This window comes from Tasmannia lanceolata, unplaced genomic scaffold (assembly GCF_043159265.1).
Source record: "Tasmannia lanceolata isolate RefF3 unplaced genomic scaffold, GAP_Taslan_0.1 ptg000015l, whole genome shotgun sequence".
NCBI lineage: Eukaryota > Viridiplantae > Streptophyta > Magnoliopsida > Canellales > Winteraceae > Tasmannia > Tasmannia lanceolata.
This window is the reverse complement of record NW_027518692.1, coordinates 32,794,619-32,818,380: the sequence shown is the minus strand read 5'-3', so window position 1 is coordinate 32,818,380 and position 23,762 is coordinate 32,794,619. Positions and strand designations below refer to the sequence as shown.

Here is a 23,762-nt window from a genome sequence, read left to right as displayed (position 1 = left end):
CCCATTTTACATTGAAAGAAACGGAGCCTAACCATGCAACTAAAGCAAGTTCCATGAACATGGTGTAAGAAGATTAGTTAATGCTAACTATTTATCTGTTTTCCATTTATGAACTTTTGTGTTTTTTATCCCTCTTCTCATGTGTTCATGTGAGTTTTTTGTTTTCTATGTGATCTTACTGTGAAGAAATGCAACATATTCTGGATCATTCTGCTATTTACCATTAATAAATAAGAGTAACATGAGATTTCATCGTTGCAGTTTCCAAGTTTCTTTTGTTCCCCAGATGAAACTTTGATACAACAGCAGTTCATAGAAGCAAAAAACTAAGAAAAAAAAAGAAGTAATGGTCACTGAATAAACTTAAGAGACTAGTTCCAAAAGTGCAGAAGTTATATAAACTCACTTTTCTGTATTGTTCTTTTATACTAGTTCGAAAATCATCGGAGTAATACTTCATAACTATATTGTTTCCAACAGAGAACAAATACTCTGAAGTCCAAATATTAATGCCCACAGCTCTATATATTCTTCACAAAACCAACTGTACTAATAGGTATTTTACCTCTGAAGGGATTTGTAGAGAACCACAGTGACATATTTGGCTAGAAACCTGTGTGTTGTACCAAGTGCCACCAAAGACTGTCCACTCTTCCCTTTTTGCATGTATAGATGATTAAGCACCACATGTGGAGGTCTTGACAATGGATTGGGGCTGTCAACATTGGATGGCATGTTGAGCAATGTCATGTTTAGGTGTGGTGGGACCCCCGGCGGCTCTTTCGCAAAATCCTCCGAGACAAGGGGCAAGTTGTTATAGCTCGATTCCGGTGACTGTGGTGGTTCGAAACCAGCAATGCTTTCTAGGGCCTCAGGTACATAATCCTGCATCACAAGTTAGTCAGATTCTTCCTTATCAAAAAGTTTGACTTGGCGGCGTAGGACCCAATCAGGGCCCCTATGTCACAAATATCTCCGACATATTCAAAATATAGCGATTTTTTGCGACATTTTGATAAAATGAAAAAAAATCGCAAAATTAACACGAGAATTTTAAAAATATGGCAATATTTTCATTTACCACGATACTATCGTGATAATATCACGATTTTTTTACGGTATTTTAACGATATTTTATATTTTTCCTTAATTTAAATATTTTTAAAATAATTTTATTTTTATCATTTTTCCCCGATATAAACCCGAAAAAATAATACAATATTAATTTAACCCGAGATTTTCCCTTGCAAGGAAATTATCAAGAAATTACCGAGAATGATATTTGTGACGTAGATCTGGGCCTTCAAGAACTATGTGGGCTAATACGGTTTAAGAGATGAGCAGAATTTGGCACATGTGTAGGACTATAGTATGTATATTTTCTACAGCGTTAATGGTATAATATACTTACAGCACAACATCATACTATAGAGATATAATAGTAGCGAGTTTTAAAAGTAATTCATAGTATATATTAACAAAGAAGATTACTGTAAAAATATTAACCACTTTGCTCATAATTAGAAACATTGACGTCTAGAAATCTCCTGCAGTATGTTCGCAGACACTGTTGGTAACTTTCTGAAATTGACTAAAGCTTAATAGCAACTGGAACCAAGAATGATAACATAAAAATTAAGGCGGTGGATAGAAGCATTTTAGTTAGCTTACAAGAAGGCATTAGTAGTCAAAGTTCAAACCTTTTGGAGTAACATTAACCTAGCTTTTGCAAATAATTATCAGATTTGACAACGAGATTTCTTTGGAGGTTGACTCGTGCCTCCATCATGCTAGGAGTGTTAGTTTCAGTAATTCCAGGATGCATAATGACCATGATATAAAATATAAATGACTAATATGTCCCTCAGTATCCTATCTATGAAACAGCATGCTAAGAAACATGAAGATAAATACACGTCTCAAGGCTAATGTAGCCGATTCTATTTTTAACATGTACGAAATTGTGGATTATAAATAAGATCCTCGGATCTTTTAAATGCTTGGCTTCACTGAGATTTTTGCCAGAAAAAAATATTCCACCAAAAATCAAACTTTTCGAGGTTTGGTAACCCAGTATTTTAGTTACAAGTTTTTGCAGGTAAAAGCTTTTAATAAAAAAAACTTTGAAAAAGCCAACCTATGCTAGTGTGTTTCTTTTTTCACCGGAGAACTTTTCAAGCTAAAAAGAAAATCCATAAATACAGTTTTTCAGTGCAGCCAAACTTGCCCTGCGCCTTCATCTTTTGGGTGAACAAACTACAAGGGAAATGGATGTCCTACAAAGGTGTTCCAAATATCTTCCTGCCAGAAACTATGCTGAGAATTGATATTTACCCAGTTGATGAAGAAATTAGGTTTCAGGTAAATAAAAGTTTGAATTACTGATTGGAATTTGCATGAATAAGGATTTAAGATCACCTATAAGGGGATTAAAACATTTCTGTCAGTAGAAGATGAAAAGCGAAGGGAATAGGATTTTGTTCATTTAATTTTCATTTCTGAGTTGCAATAGAGTACCAGTGAAATAAGAACTACAGTTTGGGTTTCCGTACATATAATTTTTCATGGGATGTTGAAGTTGTAATTTAAGAAAGTTAATGGAGGAGGACAAGATAGGAATAGTATTTTGAGGGAGGTTCCTATCTGGGGTTGAGTTAATTCAGCCATGCTAACAAGGCACTTCATGTGTGTAGTTTGATGAAGGGTTTAGCATTTGTGCAAGTAGGGATAGCAATTTTAATATTCTGAGAAAGAAAGGGAATAGGAATCTGAGAGAGACTAGATCCAATTCTGAGTTTGAAAAAAGATAAATACGTATATCTAGTTCCAGAACATCACAGGGATATAGGTCCTCATCAACGCATGAAAGAGGTTCCAGGGGATGGATGTGTGGTTACAATAGAGCATAAGTGTTGTGAGGGATCAACACAGAAAGGATCTGGATTTATGCAGAAAGAGGTTCTAGGTGATGGATATGGTGCTACACAAGAGCATAACAATGGTGAGGAACCTACATGGAAAGGATCTGGATCTATGCAGAGGGGAGTTAAAGAATTATTTCCATTTTCTCTGGTGGCAGTGTAGGAGATGTCAGAACTCCAAGAAGGAATTCGAATAAGGAACTGCAGTTTTTTATTGAGAATCTTTGGATCTAAATTACTATCTCCATTGAACCCAAATCTAAACTTGAACACACACACAAACACACACACACACACACAATCATGGGAAATTTTGGCCGAAATCCAGTACAAAAAAGTATTAATTTATTATTTCGGTAATTTCGGCCGAAATTTCAGAAAAATAATATATTTTTGAAAAAAAATACAATTTGTTGAAATTTTGGCCGAAATTTGGGAAATCCGAAATTTCAGATTTCAGGATATTTCAGATTTCAGCCGAAATTTAAAACCGTGCATATAACACACACACACACACACACACACATCTATCTATAATATATACTAAGCTTGTAGGATTCCAAAATGTCATTCGCCTTTTCCAAGAAGAGTTTTTCTAGAAAAAAATTTTGCTTACAAAATCAAGTTTGCCTCCATTCATTTGAGTTTGCCGCCCATACTAAATCAGATTTGCAGCCATGCATTTAGGTTTGCCGCCCACTACTTATGGAAACTTTAAGTCTTTAGGTTACAATTTCGTTTACCTAGAAATTAGATTTTGCCACCCACATTTCCCATTTTCCCGCCTTCTAATTTGAGTGTGTCTACATTTTGCCACCCACCATTTCTATGAAAGATTCCCCAATCTTCGTCCCTTCCTCTTCAAAAGCCAGAAATTTCTCTTGCCCCCTATCATGGTGAAAGCAGGTCCAACTTCATGTAAAGTTATGTTCGGACGACCCTCTCTCTCTCTCTCTCTCTCTCTCTCTCTCTCTCTCTCTCTCTCTCTCTCTCTCTCTCAACTTGATTTCTCCTCTCCCCATTCAACTGATTAGTTGTGCCATTTTCCTTTTTTGCATCTCGGATTCTGTTGAATCATTTCTTCGTTTTGTGTTTCCTTTTTGCGTGTTGGGTTTCTCCTCTCCCTATTTCAACAGGGTTTCCATCTTCTTCTTTTTTGGTTTCTATGTATTTTTTTTTCTAGCGGGTAATTGATTATCTGCTCTGTCTTTTTATTCTTGCAGGTAATTCTCTCATAGTTTCCACACCCCTTAGCCTAAAACCATCTATACAAGGTAATAAACAAGGATTCTAAACAACCGTCTTTCCTTTATTGCTTATTGGGTTTCTCCTCTATCGCCATTCAATAGGTTTCCTTTTTTTTTGGTTTCTATTTATGTTTTTATTCTTGTGTTGATTCTTTGAAATTTTTTATTCTTGCAGGTAATTTGTGTTTGATTTAATATTCTTTGTTGCTTCTAATTATTTCTTATTAAAAAGGAATGAGGGGAAAGTGGAGTTGCTACAAATCTGTGGGGAAGGTGTTGAATCATCCCAGAAACTGATGTGGAATGAACAGGTCGATTGATTTATGTTTGTGTTATTTTTTTGAACTGTCACCTGTTTTTGGAGTTTAATGGGGTTTTTTTCTTATGTTTTCTATATTTGGTGATTTATGGGCCTTTTTTAAAATCGATTTTGTATTAATAATTGTTGTTAATGCAATTTATGGGTTTTTTTCCTTTAATACAGTCAGGGAAAGACCGATTGGTTCGTATGGCGGGTCTACCTCTGCGGGGTCCACAAAAAGCGACCACTCGGTGGCTTTTTAAGCCACTTGTGCTTAGGGAGCTCCCTAAGCACGTGTGTATATATATATATATATAGTTCTAGATCTTCACAGGGATATAGGTCCACATCAACAAATGAAAGAGGTTTTAGGGGATGGATATGGTGCTACATGAGAGCAGAATTGTTGCGGGAGATCCATGCAGAAAGAATCTGGATTTATGCAGGGACGAGAAAATGGGTGTTCACAGACTATTTTGGATCTAGGTAGAGAAGAATTATTTCTTTATTCCATTTTCTCGGGTACTTATGAACTCCAAGATGGAATGCAGAACAAGGAACTGCCATTCATTATTTTATTTTATTTTTGAAAGAAGGTGACTTTATTGAGTATTAGTGATCATACAAACAGATGAAGGGGACAAGGTGTCCCCGGTATAAACTAAGGCTGACTAATATACCCGTAGGTATCCTGTATGTGTAATAAATATCATAAACACATAAAAAACTAGGTATGAAGGGGACAAGGTGTCCGGCTGTTTGACTTTGTTTTCTTTGTTGTATATTCTCGCTCTTTTCTCCTTGTATTCGACCATCTCGGTCTCTTTCAATGAAAATCGATCCATTTACCATTCAAAAAAGAAAGAAAGAAAAAACTAGGTATGAAAACATAAAACCTACAAATCCGTTATTAAGAGACTACACATTGTATGCATAGCTTGAGGCTTAACCATGAGATACAAAAGATATGAGTGTCATATCTTGTTCCAATCACCCTTAAAATTGTTACGATGATACTGATTATATATCAATCTTTCTGATATTATTAGTTAAATAAGTTGTTATCAGTTGCTTTAGATTCATAAAATAAACATCTGCAAAAAATTGAGACATCTGTGTCATATTCAAACCACATGATCTCACAAAATATGAAATGGAATAAAAAATTGAGACATCTGTGTCATATTCAAACCACATGATCTTACAAAAATATGAAATGGAATAAAATAATTACACCTAGTTCAGATTCCAACAGGTCTGCATTTACAGTTTCTTTTTTTTTAAACTATTTTACTTTATCTTGAGCAATATTTGCAGATTTCATATAAACATCACAAATGTAAACGTGCATACATGCATCCATGCTCACGAATGCATGTAGAGATAACTTAACCTAGAGCGTATAATTCATAATAATATAGACCCTAAATGCAACATAGCATGGTATAAAATATAATACGTGCATTGATGCCATCATATAAAGATGAAGTAAATGAATATTTTGATGACATCATCTGATAAAAAGCATACTACAATTCCTAGAGAAGTTCTAAACCTCTCCAACACCCTTTATCTTACTCATTTCTTATAACTGTGTCTGAGTCATGTGCATAATGGGAGAAGATTTTCATAGACAAGACTGCAAGATTGACCTATCTGTGAGATAAGACTCATAAAAAATGAGGAAGGATAGGGAATAGAGACCAGTATGTCATGTGATACATGTATAACACATTGAACGTAGAGTAGAGCATTTTTACCTGCAAATCCAAAATGTTATAAGCATTCCCCAAATCATCATGCATCCACGGAATGTCAGGGATATACTTCCATTCTCCATCGACAATAAACCTGTACTGGTAGACACCTGATGGAAGCACTTTCATGATAGTAAAGTCTTTTCCTGACTTCTGCAAGGGCTTTCTGCCATAACAGTTCATCTAGTTAATACAAATTGCATGGCTTCTATAAGCTTGGTTTGAAATTTCAGTTTCGGTGTCAGTTTTGGCCACAACTGAGGCCGAAATTTGGTTAAAAAAAACATATTTCGGCTTTTACCGAATTTTTTCCGAAATTTCAGCAAAAACTGAAAATTTTGAAAAAAAAATTAAGCCGACACCAAAATCTGTACTTTCAGTGTCGGCCCCAGCCGAAATTTAAAACCATATCTATAAGCTTATATTCAGCTTAAAAATGTTAGATAAATAACACACTAGAAGAGATTTAGATAGTACTACTTAAGAATGACTAAAAGTGTTAAGTATGAATTTAAAATGAAAGATAAAAATTGTTAAAACTCCATGTTACTTTGTTTTCCAGTTATCCCATGATCCTTGCACAGCTACTTCCTTCCCACCATGGCTCCATGTAATCATTGTTGGAATTCCTTGCTCACAAAACATATCCTCATACTCAGCAGTATCTTGCATCCAAGCGGGAGTTGGCATGTGCAGCTCATCAGGTCTCTGTAATGGAACCATGGGGACCTGAAAAAGTAATTTGCTTGAGTGTCTTTCATCTAGGATGGGCTTCAGTGTGAATAAATGGCACAATCTAATATTGGCACAAAAGGTTTTGTTTAAGGAAAACAATGCTAAACTCAAAACAATAACATTGTAATAATGCAGTTAATTGTAGTAGGAATGACTTTTAAAACTACAAGCCTTAGAAAGCATTTTCGTTCTCAGATAAATTGGGAAATATATCCATTAAGGTTCAGCATGCAAAATAATATTGGTAAAACAGGAAAAAAAATCTGGCCAACCTAGACTTACACGATGTGATCCAACTATGTGAATGTGACAAGCCACGAGATCAAAGAATATCCAAAAAAAAATAAAAAAATTCAAATATTTATGCGACCTCGAGCGCGGTGACTCTCTCTAAACAAAATCAGTTATAGATAGAGTTTCCCTCAATATGTATGGGGCAGAGATAAAGTCATAAAAGCCCGACTTAACTGCTGAAAGACCCCGCAACAATTTTTTTAAAACCAGGATCCAGCATAGGTGATGAAAATATTCCCGCTCCCACAGCGACTAACATGAAAATAAAAAAGAAGGAGAGGGGCAAAAGGAGCCCTGATTCTGATATTACAATGATGCAGTTCTGGTGTCAGCAGGGGTCCCTCCCATGTTGCTAAGCTGGGACGTTCCAGAAAGGTCATTTTCTTTTTCTTTTTTATTTTCATAATTTTAGAGTAAGTTTTTGGAATTTTTTAGCAGTCTTAATTGGAGTTTGAAACTCACACATATTGCTCTAGTGGGACAGTTGGTTTTTGTAAATTCTATAAGTAGAGGTGATTTCTTGGCTGGATATTAGTTTAATTATAAGTTTTGAAGGAGTGTCTAGAAGGAATTGGAGTCGAAGAGGAAGTTTAGAGTTACATTTAGAAGTTTTTTGTGTAAACGTTGGAGTAAATATCTGATATATCTGCAACATCTAAACAGGTCCAATTATTTCAGATCCGAATTTAAAAATTGAATTGTAAAGAAATTGGGATTACTTCTAATCAAAGGGAGGGATACATCGTAGGAGCTAGGGTATGTCTTGAAGAAGTTTCTACTAGCTCAATGAGGACTGATTATAAATATGTATGTTCAGATATCAGTAAGAATACAGTCCACTCATTTCTATCTCTGAGAATACTAGCAACTCACTTGCTCATACTCTCCTTTTCAAGCTCCGATTCCCTCTTGGCCGATGTGCTCTCGTATTGAGATTGAGAAAGCAGATGTGTATCTAGTTCACCCACTAGAATTAGGTATGCTTTCTAGTTGTTCCAACTACTGGAAGTCAGAACCTTTGGAGCGTAAACTGAATTGCATATATATGTGAGAACATGTAACCAACCGGAGAAGAACACGTTTCCATTGGAGTAGACCAAGTTACCATATCCAATCTTACCTGGATTTCCCTTGCAGATTCCATCAGAATTGAGTATGATTGAAAGAGAAGTGGGTACACAACATACCAGTTGGACTGCTAGGATACAAGAATACCTTAAACCATCAGAATAAACCCAATAAAACGGAACCAAAAGAACATGATTGAAAGAAGTTCCCTCGCACACATCCAATAAAACAATCTTGATCACATTTACAAGACCAAAAACATATTCAGAAGTTTGGGTCTCCTCTTGAGCCCGATACTCCAAATACTTGCGAAGTAACCAGTCAAAGAATTATACTCTTATAATTTCCTGTAGGCCTCCTCCATTGTCCCCATAAATCCAAGAATAATCAGGGGTACTGTCAACTTATAACAATGCAACCATACTTGTTTTTGAATGGATAAAGAACGACCATACTTGTTGAGAGATTGAGTAATAGACACAAAGATGAATCATAAATGATGCTTCTCAAGGGCGTCACAATTAAGAAATTGTTGCCCCCAGCAAGCCAAGTGAAATAAAGCAACCAAGAACCCAGAGTCAAAGATCATCTACAAATTGATGTAACATGGAAATTATGCCCTTGACACATGTGCAGATGCTAAGATGATGTCCACATTAGTGTCATAAATAGAAGATAGAGGCACATGGCCTGCCTAAGATGATTCAAACTGTTAACTTACCAACTTCTCCAAAAGCTTAAGCTGTTGGAGAAAGGCGTTATTTTTCTTATTTACTTTAACACTCCCCTGCATGTGTGGCCCACTTGGCAAACACGAGGCACATGTGGTCCTACTTTGGGCCGACCATCGCATGTGGATTTTTGCTATCCGGGAGGTTTGAACTCGAGACCTTTGGCTCTGATACCATGTTAACTTACCAACTTCTCCAAAAGCTTAAGCTGTTGGAGAAAGGCGTTATTTTTCTTTTATACTTTAACACGAACTATAATAGGTTGAATCATAATGACTTACTTCGATTTTGACTCCATCTCCCAGTAGAATCTGTATGCAACAACGTCGGTGTTATGATATGAATATACCATACCAATTTGTTATGTATGGAGGATGAGATTCCATTGATACAGAGCCAATTCCAATAGATTTATTGAACATTTCCATTGATGTGCATCCAGCAGGAATTGAACCTACGAATTTGCTAATTATGGGTTGCTTTTGATTACAATTGTCAAACAATATATTTCAAATATGAGATTGAATGAAAGATAAATTCCTACACAAAATCACGGCAACTAACCCTTTCAATAGATGACAAATCAAAAGGATGAAAGTATGTAACAGAAATAGATCCGATGAACAAGTTTCTAGTCCCTTGAACAAATTGATGTGGACACATTAAGATATTGTGCCTTCCTTGGGAGCAATCTCGTTACTTGGAAGAGCAAGAAACAATAAATTGTTTCTCGTTCTAGTGCAAAGGTGAAATATAGGGCAGCATCTCATAGTGGATGTGAGCTTCTCTAGCTTCGCTCACTGATCTATGAGTTGGGTGTTGGCAATAAGGGTCCAATGCCCCTTCATTGTGATAACCAAGCGGCTATTCACATTGCTTCCATACGTTCTCATCTGTCGCATCAATTGGCAGAAATCTTCACCAAAGCTGTAGGACCTACACTTTAGTATACTAGTATCAAGATGGGCATGTCCAATACTTATGGCCAGCTTGAGGGAGAGTGTCCCAATGTATTGTATAGTGTCCATGTATATTCAATAGTAATTAGATAGCTTATTTTCTTTTATTTCTTTGTTTCCCTTCATTAAGGGTGTTTCATTTACTTGTCATAAGATATTGTTTATATATAGCAAAGGAGCTCATTTCCTCCTTATGCTTCTCACCATAAACCCTTTCTTCTCTTCCTTTTCTTCTTCTCTGTTCTACTTTATTTCCTGGCATTGATTCCATCTACCATCAAACATATGACTAGAGAAGCATATGATAAGCGACTTCTAACAAAGCATATAGCGACTTCACCATTCTCAATGTTTTCACATATGAAGATAATCAATCTCAAAATGCGTATTCCTGGCATGAAAGACTAGATTTCGTGACAACTTGATGGCACTTTGGTAAACAAACTTGATGGCACTTTGGTTGTCATAATATAACATGTGGGTGTCTAGTCTGAGATAAAGTTCCGAAAGAATGTGTCTCAACCATGTAAGTTGTATCATTCCTGCGGCCATGGCTCTATACTCAATTTTTGCACTTGATCTAGCAATTGTCCTTTGTTTTTCACTACTCCATGAAACCAGGCAATCATTCATCTACATACGATATCCTGCAGCTGACCTGAGTGTATTAGGATCAAGGTTTGAAATTTCAGTTTTGGTTTCGGCCTCAGCCGAAAACGAAATTTCCACCCAAAATTTCGGTGGCAGTTTCGGTTTCGGTTGAAATTCCAGTGAAAAGCTTATAATTTCAGCTGAAATTTTTAAATTTCAGTTTCGGTTTTAAATTTTGGTCCAGGCCGAAATCCAAAATTTCGGATTTTGGCCCAAATTTAAAACCGTGATTAGGATTTCAAGCCTAGTTTGCATCCAAGTACCCACATAAATTGGCTCCTTTGACTTGACAGACTTGGTAGAATAATTCATGATCAACAACCCCTTTGAGATATCTCGAAATATGTTTGATACCTACAAATGCTCTTCTCTACGGTCATATAAACATTGACAAACTTGGAGTAGGGCAGATGTGATGTCTGGCCTGGTGAAAATATAGTATTAGAGAGCTCTAGGTGCCCTTCTCTAGGGTCATATAAATATTGACAAACTTGCTTTACTGCAAATGTGATGTCAGGCCTGGTGAGAGTATAGTATTGAAGAGCTCCTACCTGGATCTTTGATTTTGATAGCTTCCTTTCCACTGAACTTATTGTCAATAGCATTAGTATCAAAAAGTTTGCAATTCATCATGCAAAACCTGTTAGCAAATCTAGTGAGTACTTTCTTCGGGACAACCACATTCCATCCTTGGATAATTCAAAAAAAAAAATTAATGGTTGGATAACTCAAATTCTACTTATAGTAATGCAGATGTCCCAAGTCCTTCGTATCAAAGGATTCCTTCGAGATGTTTTTGGGTCTTTGAATGCAAACACTGTCATTGCATGTGATAATGCCATCAACATGCCAAAATTAAAACCATCCCTAGCCATTCAGGGACAAAAAAACTAAAACCATCCATAATTGAGTATGCTTAATAAAGTATAAAATATCAAATTTGAATCACACTCTAAGCCTACTTGAGGCCATATATACCCTTCTTAATCTGCACAGGTACTTACTTTTATCTGTAACTTCAAAGCCTTCTGGCTGTCCTAAGGGATCCATAAAGAAACTCGTTCATCACATCCATTTGACTGAGAGTCCACTCAAATATGTTGTTTAGGGCTAAGATAAATCTCATTGCAGTACTCTTGACTAAAAGACTAAAAGTCTCATTGTATTTAAGACTCAAGATGATAAACCTAATTATACCCCTTGAGCACTAGTCATGCCCTACACCCTGTACATATTAATGGTTCCACCATGCTTCTTCTTGAGCTTGTAAAACAATTTGCAGCCTACAACGTTCATGTTTGTTGTCTATTGACTATTCCCATGCATAGTTTACTTTTAAAGAAACCTCCCATTTCTTCTTACATGGCTTCTATTGATTTAGGTCTATCGGGCCCCTTGATGAGTGGTGTTACCCCTGGTCAACACTTGTTCTTATTCGAACGAAGATAATACTTGACGTATGGCTACATGAGATGTCCCGTGGCATTTGCAATAAGCAAGAAAGTCGAGGCAGATGTGTGATGTCAACATATCGATAATGGGTAGTCTCCTTGTTAATCTCACCCAATGGTTTGTGGGTCATAAAGTGAGATTCAACAAAGGACGCAAGCGCGAGCTTAGAATCAATCTTGTAAACAATTAGTAGCATCTGTAATTCTTATGGTGGTCATTGTATCTGATGAAAATATAGATAACAACCTTTGGGTAGAACTTTTGACGAGTAGTAGATGTCATATGAATGTAACAGATGCAGCCCTCAAATGCTTAAGTCTCTGAATGCTTAAGATGCATATGTATACTGCTATTGAGACAAAAGTCTCTGAATGCTTAAGATGCATACACACCACGTTCCTTGCTTCGCAGAAAATAGATATGAACATCGTTATCTTCAGTAACAAGAGTATAAAAAAATAAGCATAGAGGACAACAAACTTATTTTGGAGATATAATCCATTTAAAGTGGAAAAAAATCATCTACATAGATAACATAAAAGCAAGAACAAGAAAAAGAGGCTACGAGTGCAAGACCCCAAACATCATAATGAACCAACTGAAAAGAAAAAGAGAAATTTATATTATTATGAATAGAAAATGGAAGTTCACTGTGTTCAGTGAGTTTACAATTGTGACAGATGTGTAGCGCTGTATTTTTATTATGGGAAGAAATAAATGGCTACAGAATTAAACAATACAGAACATTAGAAATTGATACAGCAATGATGCCACACAAATAATAAAAGATACAATGTTGATGCAATGAAGACCTAAACCATATTGTGAAGGTGGCGAAGCAAAGGAATCCGCCGGAATCTAAAGGCTTCCATGAATTATGCCCCAAGGGTATAGCTTCCTTATTCTTAGATCCGTTAAAAGAACAGAATTTAGTGCAAAGATAAAGTAGCACTGAAAGTGGAAGTAAACTTAAAGAAGGACAAGAGAGAGCTTGAACTGTATGCTAGGTGCCACAAAGACATCCGGGACATCAAATGAACCAAAAGACAAAGATAGGATAGTTATCCTACCGATGTGAGTGATCATAATGCGAGATGAACCAGAATCTGGAAGAGGTGAACTCATATAGCCAGTATTATAGCTGATGTGATGGGTGGCACTCGTATCAACTCCGCACAAAGCTTCAGAAGGTGAGGAGATTGGCATACCCATATGATGTGCTAAAGCAATTGGGGAGGCATATGAGAAGCGAGGATCATAGTGATAGTGATAGTTCCAATCAAATTTAATGCAGTTACAATGACCACAAATCTAACATCCATACGACAACAGTGTAGGAGGTGCAAAATGGAAGGAAGCGGCAACCCAGGAGTGCGCAGATTTGAATTTTGTGGAGGAAACCCAGTGATTGTCGGAGGTGTGGGAAGAAGACCTCCTTGAGCATGTTATTGTGATATGCCAGAGCAATTGCGGAGACATATGTGGATCATGGCTCGTAGGGATAGTACCAATCAATGACAATGCTGTTATGGTGACCAAAAATCTAACAGCCATATGACAATGGTGTATGAGGTGCAATGTGGATGCAGCGGACCCAGGAGTGCGTGGATATGACTTTTGTGGAGGAACCCCAGGGACTATCAGAGGTGTAGGAAGAAGACCTCCTTGAGCATGTTGTTGTCCCCCTTGTACTATGCAAAAGTTACAGTTACCACCATGAGGTCCTCGAGGATAATAAATCGTTGGTTGTTTCTGGTAATGTGGGTATCTTCAACCTAGGCCATTTGTCCCGTCCACAACCTTAACCTCGATGGCATCTAAAAGAGTTGGTGTTGTATGAATATAACAGCTCAAAGGTGTTCAGCAAAGCTTGGTTAGTCCTGAGAAGCATTAATGAGCTCACAAAAGCATTGGTGGTGGTCATTGTTCTATCATGTTGAAGGAGAATGACTTGAAGCTAAATAGATGTCGAAAAAGTAGATCAAATGAGAATGGAATGAGTAAATATGGCATAGTCATTACCAGCTCATGCTGTATGTACCTAACTTTGTCACGATCATCTGATTGATGTAAGGATGCAAATTGGTCAAATAGACCCTTCATCTTCGCAAGATGGCCTGAAACTGTGGATTTGCCCTCGTTGTTTTGTAGTGGAACTCACAGTTGCACAATCCTAGCTTTGGAAGCTCAAAGCAGTAGGCATGCAAAACTCTCCGCAATTCTCAGGCCGGGGAGACATCAAGGACCTGAGCAAGGACCTCAAAATACATTTGAATAATTCGCAATAAAATCAAATGCCCTTTCGCACACTAGGAGCTGTATTTGGGTTCCGTTCCCAGTAAGAGGTGACAATAACCTCAGGTTTACTACCAATAGAAGCTCCTTTAGCCTTCCCTCACTCTTCATTAAGAGGTATAATGAGACCTTCAAGTCAATCAAGAGGGACTGGGGAAAATATGACAAGAAGAATTTAGCCTTTCAATACTAGGAAATTGCCATGAGAGAGTTCGATGGAGGAGAGCTGGGAAAACATGGGAAAAGAGGGGGAAATAGATGAAGTGAGATAAGAAGAAGGATTCAAGATTGGAAAAATTCATATTAGGTATATGATAGAAAAGGAGTGGGTTTGAAATATAGGGTGGGTCAAAAGGTTGGCAGAAGAGGGAAAACTAGGGTTCAAAACATAGAGGAAAGGAAGAGAAAGCTAAGGGAAGGGGTGTGTGGGACTGGAAGTGCTCTGATTCAATACAAGACGAGATTTGGGTTTTGGATTTGCGTGGAGAATGAAAAGGGAATTCATGGGATTTGAATGTTGAATTCAACCAAATTTTTGTGAGTGGAGTGTAGTGCACAAACTTAAGTGAAGAAAAGTGGGTCCTAGTTAAAAAACATAAGTTGGTAACATGCATCCCATTTAATTGATGCTTAATTTAGCAAGAGAAGAAAAAGAAAGATAAGGATAGGAACCCTTAGATCTTGATCTTCCCGCTCCGATACCATGAGAAAATTGGCTTGAATGTGAGGAAGTCAGATGTATAATGGAAGAGAGGAGAGATTTTGAAAGGAGTCAAAAGTTAGTTCTACTCATCATTTTCAAAAATAGGTTGAAAGTCATATGAACATGGGGTTTGGTCAAATGACCAAAATACACCTAACACATAAATGACCACCTCTAATAGAACTACCACCCAGTTGTTTCTAAATGAAGGGAATGAAACATAACTTGTACGTATGCCCATTTGTAGTTTGTAGAAAGAAGCCTCGTGATAAACATATTTTGAGAGTGGTGTGTTACAGTGCACAAACTTAAGTGAAGAAAAGTGGGTCCTAGTTATGTTTAAAAAAACATAAGTTAGTTGGTAACATGCATCCCATTTAATTGATGCTTAATTTAGCAAGAGAAGAAAAAGAAAGATAAGGATAGGAACCCATAGATCTTGATCCTCCCACTCCGATACCATGAGAAAATGGGCTTGAATGTGAGGAAGTCAGATGTATAATGGAAGAGAAGAGAGATTTTGAAAGGAGTCAAAAGTTAGTTCTACTCATCATTTTCAAAAATAGGTTGAAAGTCATATATGAACATGGGGTTTGGTCAAATGAACAAAATACACCTAACACATAAATGACCACCTCTAATAGAACTACCACCCAGTTGTTTCTAAATGAAGGGAATGAAACAAAACTTGTACGTATGCCCATTTGTAGTTTGTAGAAAGAAGCCTCGTGATAAACATATTTTGAGAGTGGTGTGTTACAGTGCACAAACTTAAGTGAGGAAAAGTGGGTCCTAGTTATGTTTAAAAAAACATAAGTTAGTTGGTAACATGCATCCCATTTAATTGATGCTTAATTTAGCAAGAGAAGAAAAAGAAAGATAAGGATAGGAACCCATAGATCTTGATCCTCCCACTCCGATACCATGAGAAAATTGGCTTGAATGTGAGGAAGTCAGATGTATAATGGAAGAGAGGAGAGATTTTGAAAGGAGTCAAAAGTTAGTTCTACTCACCATTTTCAAAAATAGGTTGAAAGTCATATGAACATGGAGTTTGGTCAAATGAGCAAAATAAACCTAACACATAAATGACCACCTCTAATAGAACTAACACCCAGTTGTTTCTAAATTAAGGGAATGAAACAAAACTTGTACGTATGCCCATTGTAGTTTGTAGAATGAAGCCTCGTGGTAAACATAAATCGATCAAAGTTGAAACGCAAAACAGTTTTTAATAATATTAGCCACGAAAAGAATTTGAGTTAGATCATTGAAATCATCAACACGTTAAATTGAATCTTCAATGAGTCAGAGCACGTGTGAGGCTCTCCAAAAGTCCCAAGACAATGAAAATAAGCCAAGTGAAGAAGTCCAAATAATTTCCATTCAATATGAGGGAATGCCACTATATGTATTATCAATACTTACGAGTAAAGTTTCATAAGACCATGGGAGATTTTCCATAGATAAAAATGGGTACATGAATAAATATCCCTAACACATGCAAAGAAATGTCCTCAAGAAGGGACAAAAAAACTTTGATCCTATCAAATCATAAATCTTACATTGTAAAATTGGGTATTGTCTATTGATATTAGACCAAAATTAGTATGAACACTTCATAATATTCGTGATTGAATATTCCAATAGGTGATAAACATTGAGAATATTTGTACATGCTTTCAATGGAGTCAACCCATAAATTTTTATCTAACCGAAGAACAAAGGAATTATTGCCAAGCTTTCCATTAGTCTCATGAAATTAAAGTAAAAGAGTGACTCATTGAAGGTCAAGAACATGCGAAACAACCAGTTACTTCAAAAGCTTAAGCTGTTGGAGAAGGCGTCTCTCTCTCTCTCTCTCTCTCTCTCTCTCTCTCTCTCTCTCTCTCTCTCTCTCTCTCTCTCTCTCTCTCTCTCATGGCCCGTCTTTTTAGGGTAGGCCAACACGTGGCAAATGTGGCCCCTCTTTTGGGTTGGCTGTTACATGTGGATTTTAAAATCATGGAGGTTTGAACCTAGGCATTTGCTCTGATACCATGTGAAGCAACCAGTTCCTCCAAAAGCTAAAACTGTTGGAGAAGGCGCTATTTAATCTTTTGTGCTTTAACAAAACACATAGCTCACAAAGGCCAATCCGATTGAGACAGATATAAATAATTTGGAATATTAATAATCATAAAATATGACTGAGGCACAAGTAAATGTGATTGGCTAAGGATTATGTTATTTAATCATGAGATTTATGCAACAAAATATGGTTCTAGAGAGAGGGAAAAAAGGTTTATACTATTGATAGATTACAATTGAACTATTGCCACCACAAAGATCTGTACCCACAACCTCGTGGTGGTGACCTGACACTCCTTCCAACTGAGATTTGGGCTCAAGCCCATTCCATATTGTTAGAAACTTACCAACTTCTCCAAAATCTTGAGCTTTTGGAGAAAGGCGTAATTTATCTTTGATACTTTAACACTCCCCCGCACGTGTGGCCCACTTGGCAAACACGTGGCACATGTGGTCCCACTTTGGGCCGACCATCGCATGTGGATTTTTGCTATCCGGGAGGTTTGAACTCGAGACCTTTGACTCTGATACCATGTTAAGCTTTTGGAGAAAGGCGTTATTTATCTTTTATACTTTAATACATAACTTGATGTGTAGGTCACTCTAGCATGCAATATGGGAACGTGTAAGAAATGCACTACATCTTCTTGTACAAGGTATCATAGGGTAAGGATGTTTGGGAGCTCAAAAAGATTCCCTAGATTGAAGAGTACGAATATTGCATATAAGTTAACAGATTCCAACTTAAAACTAATAGATTTGTAACCATTTTACATAATTTGGATAAACATATTTTCGCAAGTTATAAATTAATGATCATGGAAACCTGGACTCTAATTACTTGAGAGAGAGAGAGAGAGAGCGTGTGTGTGTGGGTGGCTGTGGGTGTCTTAGAGGTAGACTTCCGGATTAGGGACTGGACTTCTAATAAGTATTTAGGTCAGAAAAAGGATATGTTAAGATCTTATCAATTAGCATAAGAGAGAGAAAGAAGGAAAGAGTAATTCAGCTAAAATGTTTAGAGAATAAGTGATCCAAAAGATTCTCAACTCAACTCAACTCAACTAAGCCTTTGTCCCAAACTAGTTGGCGTCGGCTAATGTCCTATTTTTGGAAGTGATCCAAAAGATTCCTTAGAAAAAATTCCTTTTATAAGAAATGAAAGGAAGACAAAAGAGTCCATCTGTAAGAACCCATCCCACACTCTTCTTTTACCAAAAGGAAAGAAGCATAGAACCCATCCCATGTCCTCTTTTTTACCACCAAGGAAAGAAAATATGAAAGGTCCTAAAAGTAAAATTCTCCCTCCCCTCAAGAAAAAAGAAGAAAAACAGTACAACTACAAGTACCCATCCCACACTTTTCCTTTAGTAAAGGAAAGAAGAAGCACAGAACCCATCCCATGTCCTCTTTTTATCACTAGGGAAAGAAAATAATTAAAAAAAAAACAGAACCCTTCACATGAAACTTCTTACAATGATGAGAAAAGATCTGTACAAAATGTCCTAGTGATGACCATTCAAAAAAAAGTCCTAGTAATGGAAAGAGAAGGATCCCTTCCGCACTCCCTCCCACCCTCCCTCCTCGTAGGTTTTTGTTTGACACCTAAAAAGAACAAAATATTGTGGGATCTGATCCACCTAAATGAAGGATCCAATTCAATGAAAGTGAGGCCACAGCCCAAATTTTTAGTGGGTTGTGATCGGGCAACCTAGTTGTGTAGCATTGGGGCTGTGTTTTTTGTTGTAACCATGGATTAGTTGAATAGCAGGTTCACAGTTTCCTATTGGCAGCCTGTTCCCATCCTAAGATGTATGTAGTGAGACCTAACATGGATATCTATCTATCTCATTGACTATAATATGTTGTACAAAATTCTTGTAGACAAAGTCAATACCATGCACGTCATATATAGGAATGAGCTACAAAATCAAGAATTGACCTCAAATGAGGGTTCCATTTTTCTCTTCAAGTAGAGCAATTTATCGTCTACAAACAAATGATCTTCATGATGTCTGAATCACTTGTGTTGGAGAGCACAATAGCACTTGTGACGACTCACTCATGCTTATCAATATGTGCTACCTGATATGAGGGTATTATCAAGCCTAGGGAGCGCAATCCTCATACACCTAACGTAATCACCAATCTAACTGTAAATTGCATGTACTGTTCTCACAGCCTCATTGTCATTCATTGATGATATGGCACCAATCCAACACACCTTAAAAGACTCATAGCAAGGGCTTCATGCCTCCTTAATCATAGGAGATATAGGTTTTCCGAAGGCAATCAAAATTTGTTTTCCTTTTCATTAATATGATCGAGAGTACAATATAAATACGTGGGTGGTTATTATAAATGCATGAGATAGGACCAATTATAGAATACTAAGCTCTAGTTATTTCTAATTCCTTTTTTTCCAAAAAAAAAATGCAGTCAATCACTTTGAGCAGCTCCAAAATTTGCTTCTTAGAATTTTCATCAAACAACTGGTGTGATTTACAAATTTTCATCACACAAATGTGCTTCCAAGGGAGCATATTCTCAGAAAAATTATTCCATTTACAAAAGAACTGCAAAAATTATATGCTAAAATTTCAAGAGGCAATTAATTTTATTTTCTTTTACATTAATATGATCTAGAGTACAATATAAATACATGGGGAATTATTATAAAAGCATGAGATAGCTCCAATTATAGACTACGTAGCTCTAGTTATTTATAATTCCTTTTTTCCCAAAACCATGCAGTCAATCACTATGAGCAGCTCCAAATTTTGCTTCTTAGAATTTTCATCAAACAACTGGTGTGCGTCCAAGGGAGCATATATATGCTAAAATTTCATATAATTTATTGGTTACATTCCTACGGTTGTAGGACTTTAAAGTACAAAATATGAAAAAACACTATTCAAATGGCAGAACAAACAGAGATTAATAACCCTATGAGCACCAATAGTTCATATATGCGACCACAACTTCCAATTAAGCCTAGATTCCGATGAAGAAATTGCCATTCCTACAATTGTCTAAAACATGGTGCATTCAACTCAAATCATGCAATTGGAAATCAACAATAAGTGGCAACGACATGAAATAAGATATGAGGGCAAAAATCCAAACAAATGCTTAGTTTTAATTACAGAGGAAAAAACCAAAACTTTATAAACATTTATCAATTCTTCCATCATGTAGAACCTCTTAAGACTCAAACTAAAATTGCTCTCTGAGCTAAACTGGTCATATCAGGAAAAGAGAAAGAGATAAGGTGGGGAAAGAGAGGAGAAAATTTCACAATAAAAAGAAAAGAAGATCAAAACCCAAATACCCACTATAACTAAGTGGGGGCTGGGAGAAGTTCGAAGTTCAAAACAAAAGGAAAGAAAATCAAAACCCAAATACCCACTACAATTAACTGAAGATACCCACATAAATACCAAAATTAAGTCAACAAACATACAGAAAAAAAATAGTTAAGTAAGAAAAAAAGAAAGAAACTGACCTGAGGAGTGAACATCAAAGGCGATTGAGCCGCCATGGGGCTATGAGGAGGACTCTGTCCCATTGGCTCTGGAGACCCCCTCTGCGCATGATAGCTAACGTGCGCCCCAGATGAGTTTACCCCTTCTTCTCTACCACTAACATTACCCATGAAAAAAAAAAAACTAAAAAAAAAAAAATGGAAAAATGGGAAAACAAAAGACCAACTACAAAAACCTTCTCATAGTTTCAGAAACACCCCTCAGAAGATCCTTTAAAAGCATTTTTATTTGGGAAAAAAAAATCCCACCTATCTAACAGTTACATATCCCATAAAAACAAAACACTCCACCTTGAAATTCTGACCTAGTTTCAGAATCACCCTTTAAAAAGTAAAGAAAAAAACAACATTTATATGAACAGAATCAAGAAAAAAAAAAGAAAAAAAAAGATTCCTCTTTAGAATACAAACATTAGCCATGAAAATAAAAAAACCCATCTAAGAATTCATGGGTTTTATAGCAAAATCAAAGAAACCCGAAAAATACAATCAACCCAATTCGCCTCCCACTTTATTCATGAAAAATATGAAAACCACTCAACAAGCTCTTCACACCCTTTTATAGAGAGAGAGAGAGAGAGAGAGATGATTTTGTAATTTTGGATTGATGAAATATAAAAGAAAAGAAAAGGCTTTATTATTCTATTTAATTCATTTCTTTTCCAAGACCACATGAAAAAAGCGATTTTGCTCTCCAATGAGTTTGGAAGATCCCACTCAGCCCTAATCATGTCATTAAAAAAGAGAATGTCGTATTGTCATCATCACAAAATCAATTTCATTGTAAATTTTATAGACTTCTCACCTACTTATGCATCTTCAATAAATAAAAAAACTCAGGTTGATATTTTATTATTTTATTGACAAAATCAGGAGTTGGGCTCCACTTGAAATTATAATTAGAAAACCTTAACCCTAACCAACCATTTGCTTACCTCAATTCAATGGGTAAAGATCAATATTTTAAAATTTGGGCCGGTGATTGAACACCCAAACAAAAAAAAGGTCCCAGTTCATTCCAAAATCAATCCAACAAAGTCATTAATAAATTAATTGTAAACATTTAAACAACTGAAATGAAAAAAAATAAAAATAAAGAATACTGTTATTGGCACTACTATGTTTTGATAACGAGCCGAACCCACTTGCTGTTTCTTTTCTAATTGGCTGGAGGGAGCATTTTGGGAATTGCAATAGCTTTTGAGAGCTGTTTAAATAATAAAAGACAAGGTGAGTTTGGCCTATCATTAAAACATGGTAGTGCCAATATAAGTAGCTCGGATTAGTGTTTTAAAATGTGGATGCGGGACGGATGGCCGCCAAAGTAAATCCTAATTGACTCGACACGACGTGGTTGAGTATACAACTGACGCGAATGAGTACACAGCATAACTCGGGAGAGTCAGAAGAGTATTGATTGACATTATAGGGCAAAGCGCGGAATAGGACAAGAACGTGGCTGTAAAAGGGAGCTGACTCAGGGGAGGTAAAAGGGAGGTGACTTGGGGGAGGCTACGATGACGCGAGGAGTTTTTGTTGAGAAAACCTGCTGGGCAAATCAAATCCGATTGTGCATAAATAAATGAAAAAGTAAAACAAGAAATAGGCCACAAGGTAAACACCAAGATTTTACGTGGTTCGGCCAAGCCTACATCCAAGGTGAGAAACACGACCTTCCACTATGAGAAAAACAATATACAGTGATTACAATGGATTAAACCCAAACCCAAAAAAGGCAACCCATTCCTTGCTTCTCAACCAAGACCGTACACCGAGAGATGACCCAAGAAAAACCCAACAGAAAATAGAAGAGAAAAACCCATTAGAGAACCCCGAAAGAAAACCCAAGAAGAATACCCACCTCTCTCTCTCTCTCTCTCTCTCTCTCTCTCTCTCTCTCTCTCTCTCTCTCTCTCTCTCTCTCTCTCTCTCTCTCTCTCTCTCTCTCTCTCTCTCGTGGTAGCAGACACACCACAAGAGAAATCCATGCCCAAAGCCCTCTTGCCGTAACACACAGAGAATATAGAGGCTCTTATTTGTAGGTTTTCGAAAAACCTAAAATAGCTACCTTTCTATTTTGCCTTGCCTTCCCACCCAAACAGCACACGTGGTGGGAAATAAGGCAACTTTGCCAACAATCTCACCTTGGCTTATTTTCCAGCCACCTGAAGATTTCCTGCTAATGTCGCCACCGGTTTGCTAATGCCGCAAACCATCATTGGCCTCTTGAAGTACCCGGCTACACACCCTCGAATCATCCTAGTTCTGACTCCTTTTGATTCGATCAACGTGGCTAATGCACATGTGTAATTGTCAACCCGTTGACTCACCTAGTCAACCTTGGAGAACGATCTCAATTCATCCTCCTCAACATAGGTATTGTCACATTCTCACCATCATTTGTGACATGGAAATTCGTCTCTGCAACATTTGTGAAAGAGACCCTACGTGTGCGTACACCATTACTCTGTTTCCAACTAGCTACCGAGATCTTAAGAACACTAGTCACCGTATCCCTGACGATATATTCCTCCGCACTTCTCTCCTTTCATCAGAACCATACAGCCGTGTGTGATTTTCATGGCTCCACCTGCAGCTGAAAACCTGCAACCCCTGGAGTCCAATCAGCCAAGTGATATTAGATTCTTTCGCATCTTTGGGACATACGCCATACCACCCAAGTCTGAACCACTCCATCGAACATCTTGATCTTCACTGTCCCAACTCCCGTGACATCACAAGCAGACCCATCACCTAAGGACACTATACTTTCCCTTGTTTCCTGGAACATATCTAAATATTCCCTCCTAAAGCATACACGAACATAGCAAGCTAAATCTAGAATCCACTCATCACGGGAAGTGTGATTACCTGAGGAGACTGTAAGAACGTCTCCAACCTTTCACTCTGCCAATTTGTTACCACCACCACAGCATTCGTAGCCCCGTTGTCCGTCTGGTCAGCTCGTTTAGAAAAATCTTGCTTGATGTGGCCATATTCCTTGCAATGGTAACATTGCAGGCCCTTTCCTTCG

The 23,762-nt window shown here is 37.1% G+C and overlaps 1 protein-coding gene across 1 annotated transcript; it reads right to left on the bottom strand.

The window, feature by feature from the left end:
* Positions 1 to 196: 196 nt before the first annotated feature.
* Positions 197 to 21,407, bottom strand: LOC143846633 (SNF1-related protein kinase regulatory subunit beta-2). Its single transcript, XM_077355126.1, has 4 exons — positions 20,690 to 21,407; positions 6,777 to 6,955; positions 6,230 to 6,392; positions 197 to 885 (listed from the first exon to the last, which is right to left on the bottom strand). Exons 1-4 carry the CDS (start codon positions 20,837 to 20,839, stop codon positions 562 to 564), a joined length of 816 nt encoding a protein of 271 aa, XP_077211241.1. The 5' UTR covers positions 20,840 to 21,407; the 3' UTR covers positions 197 to 561.
* Between the last annotated feature and the right edge of the window lie 2,355 nt (positions 21,408 to 23,762).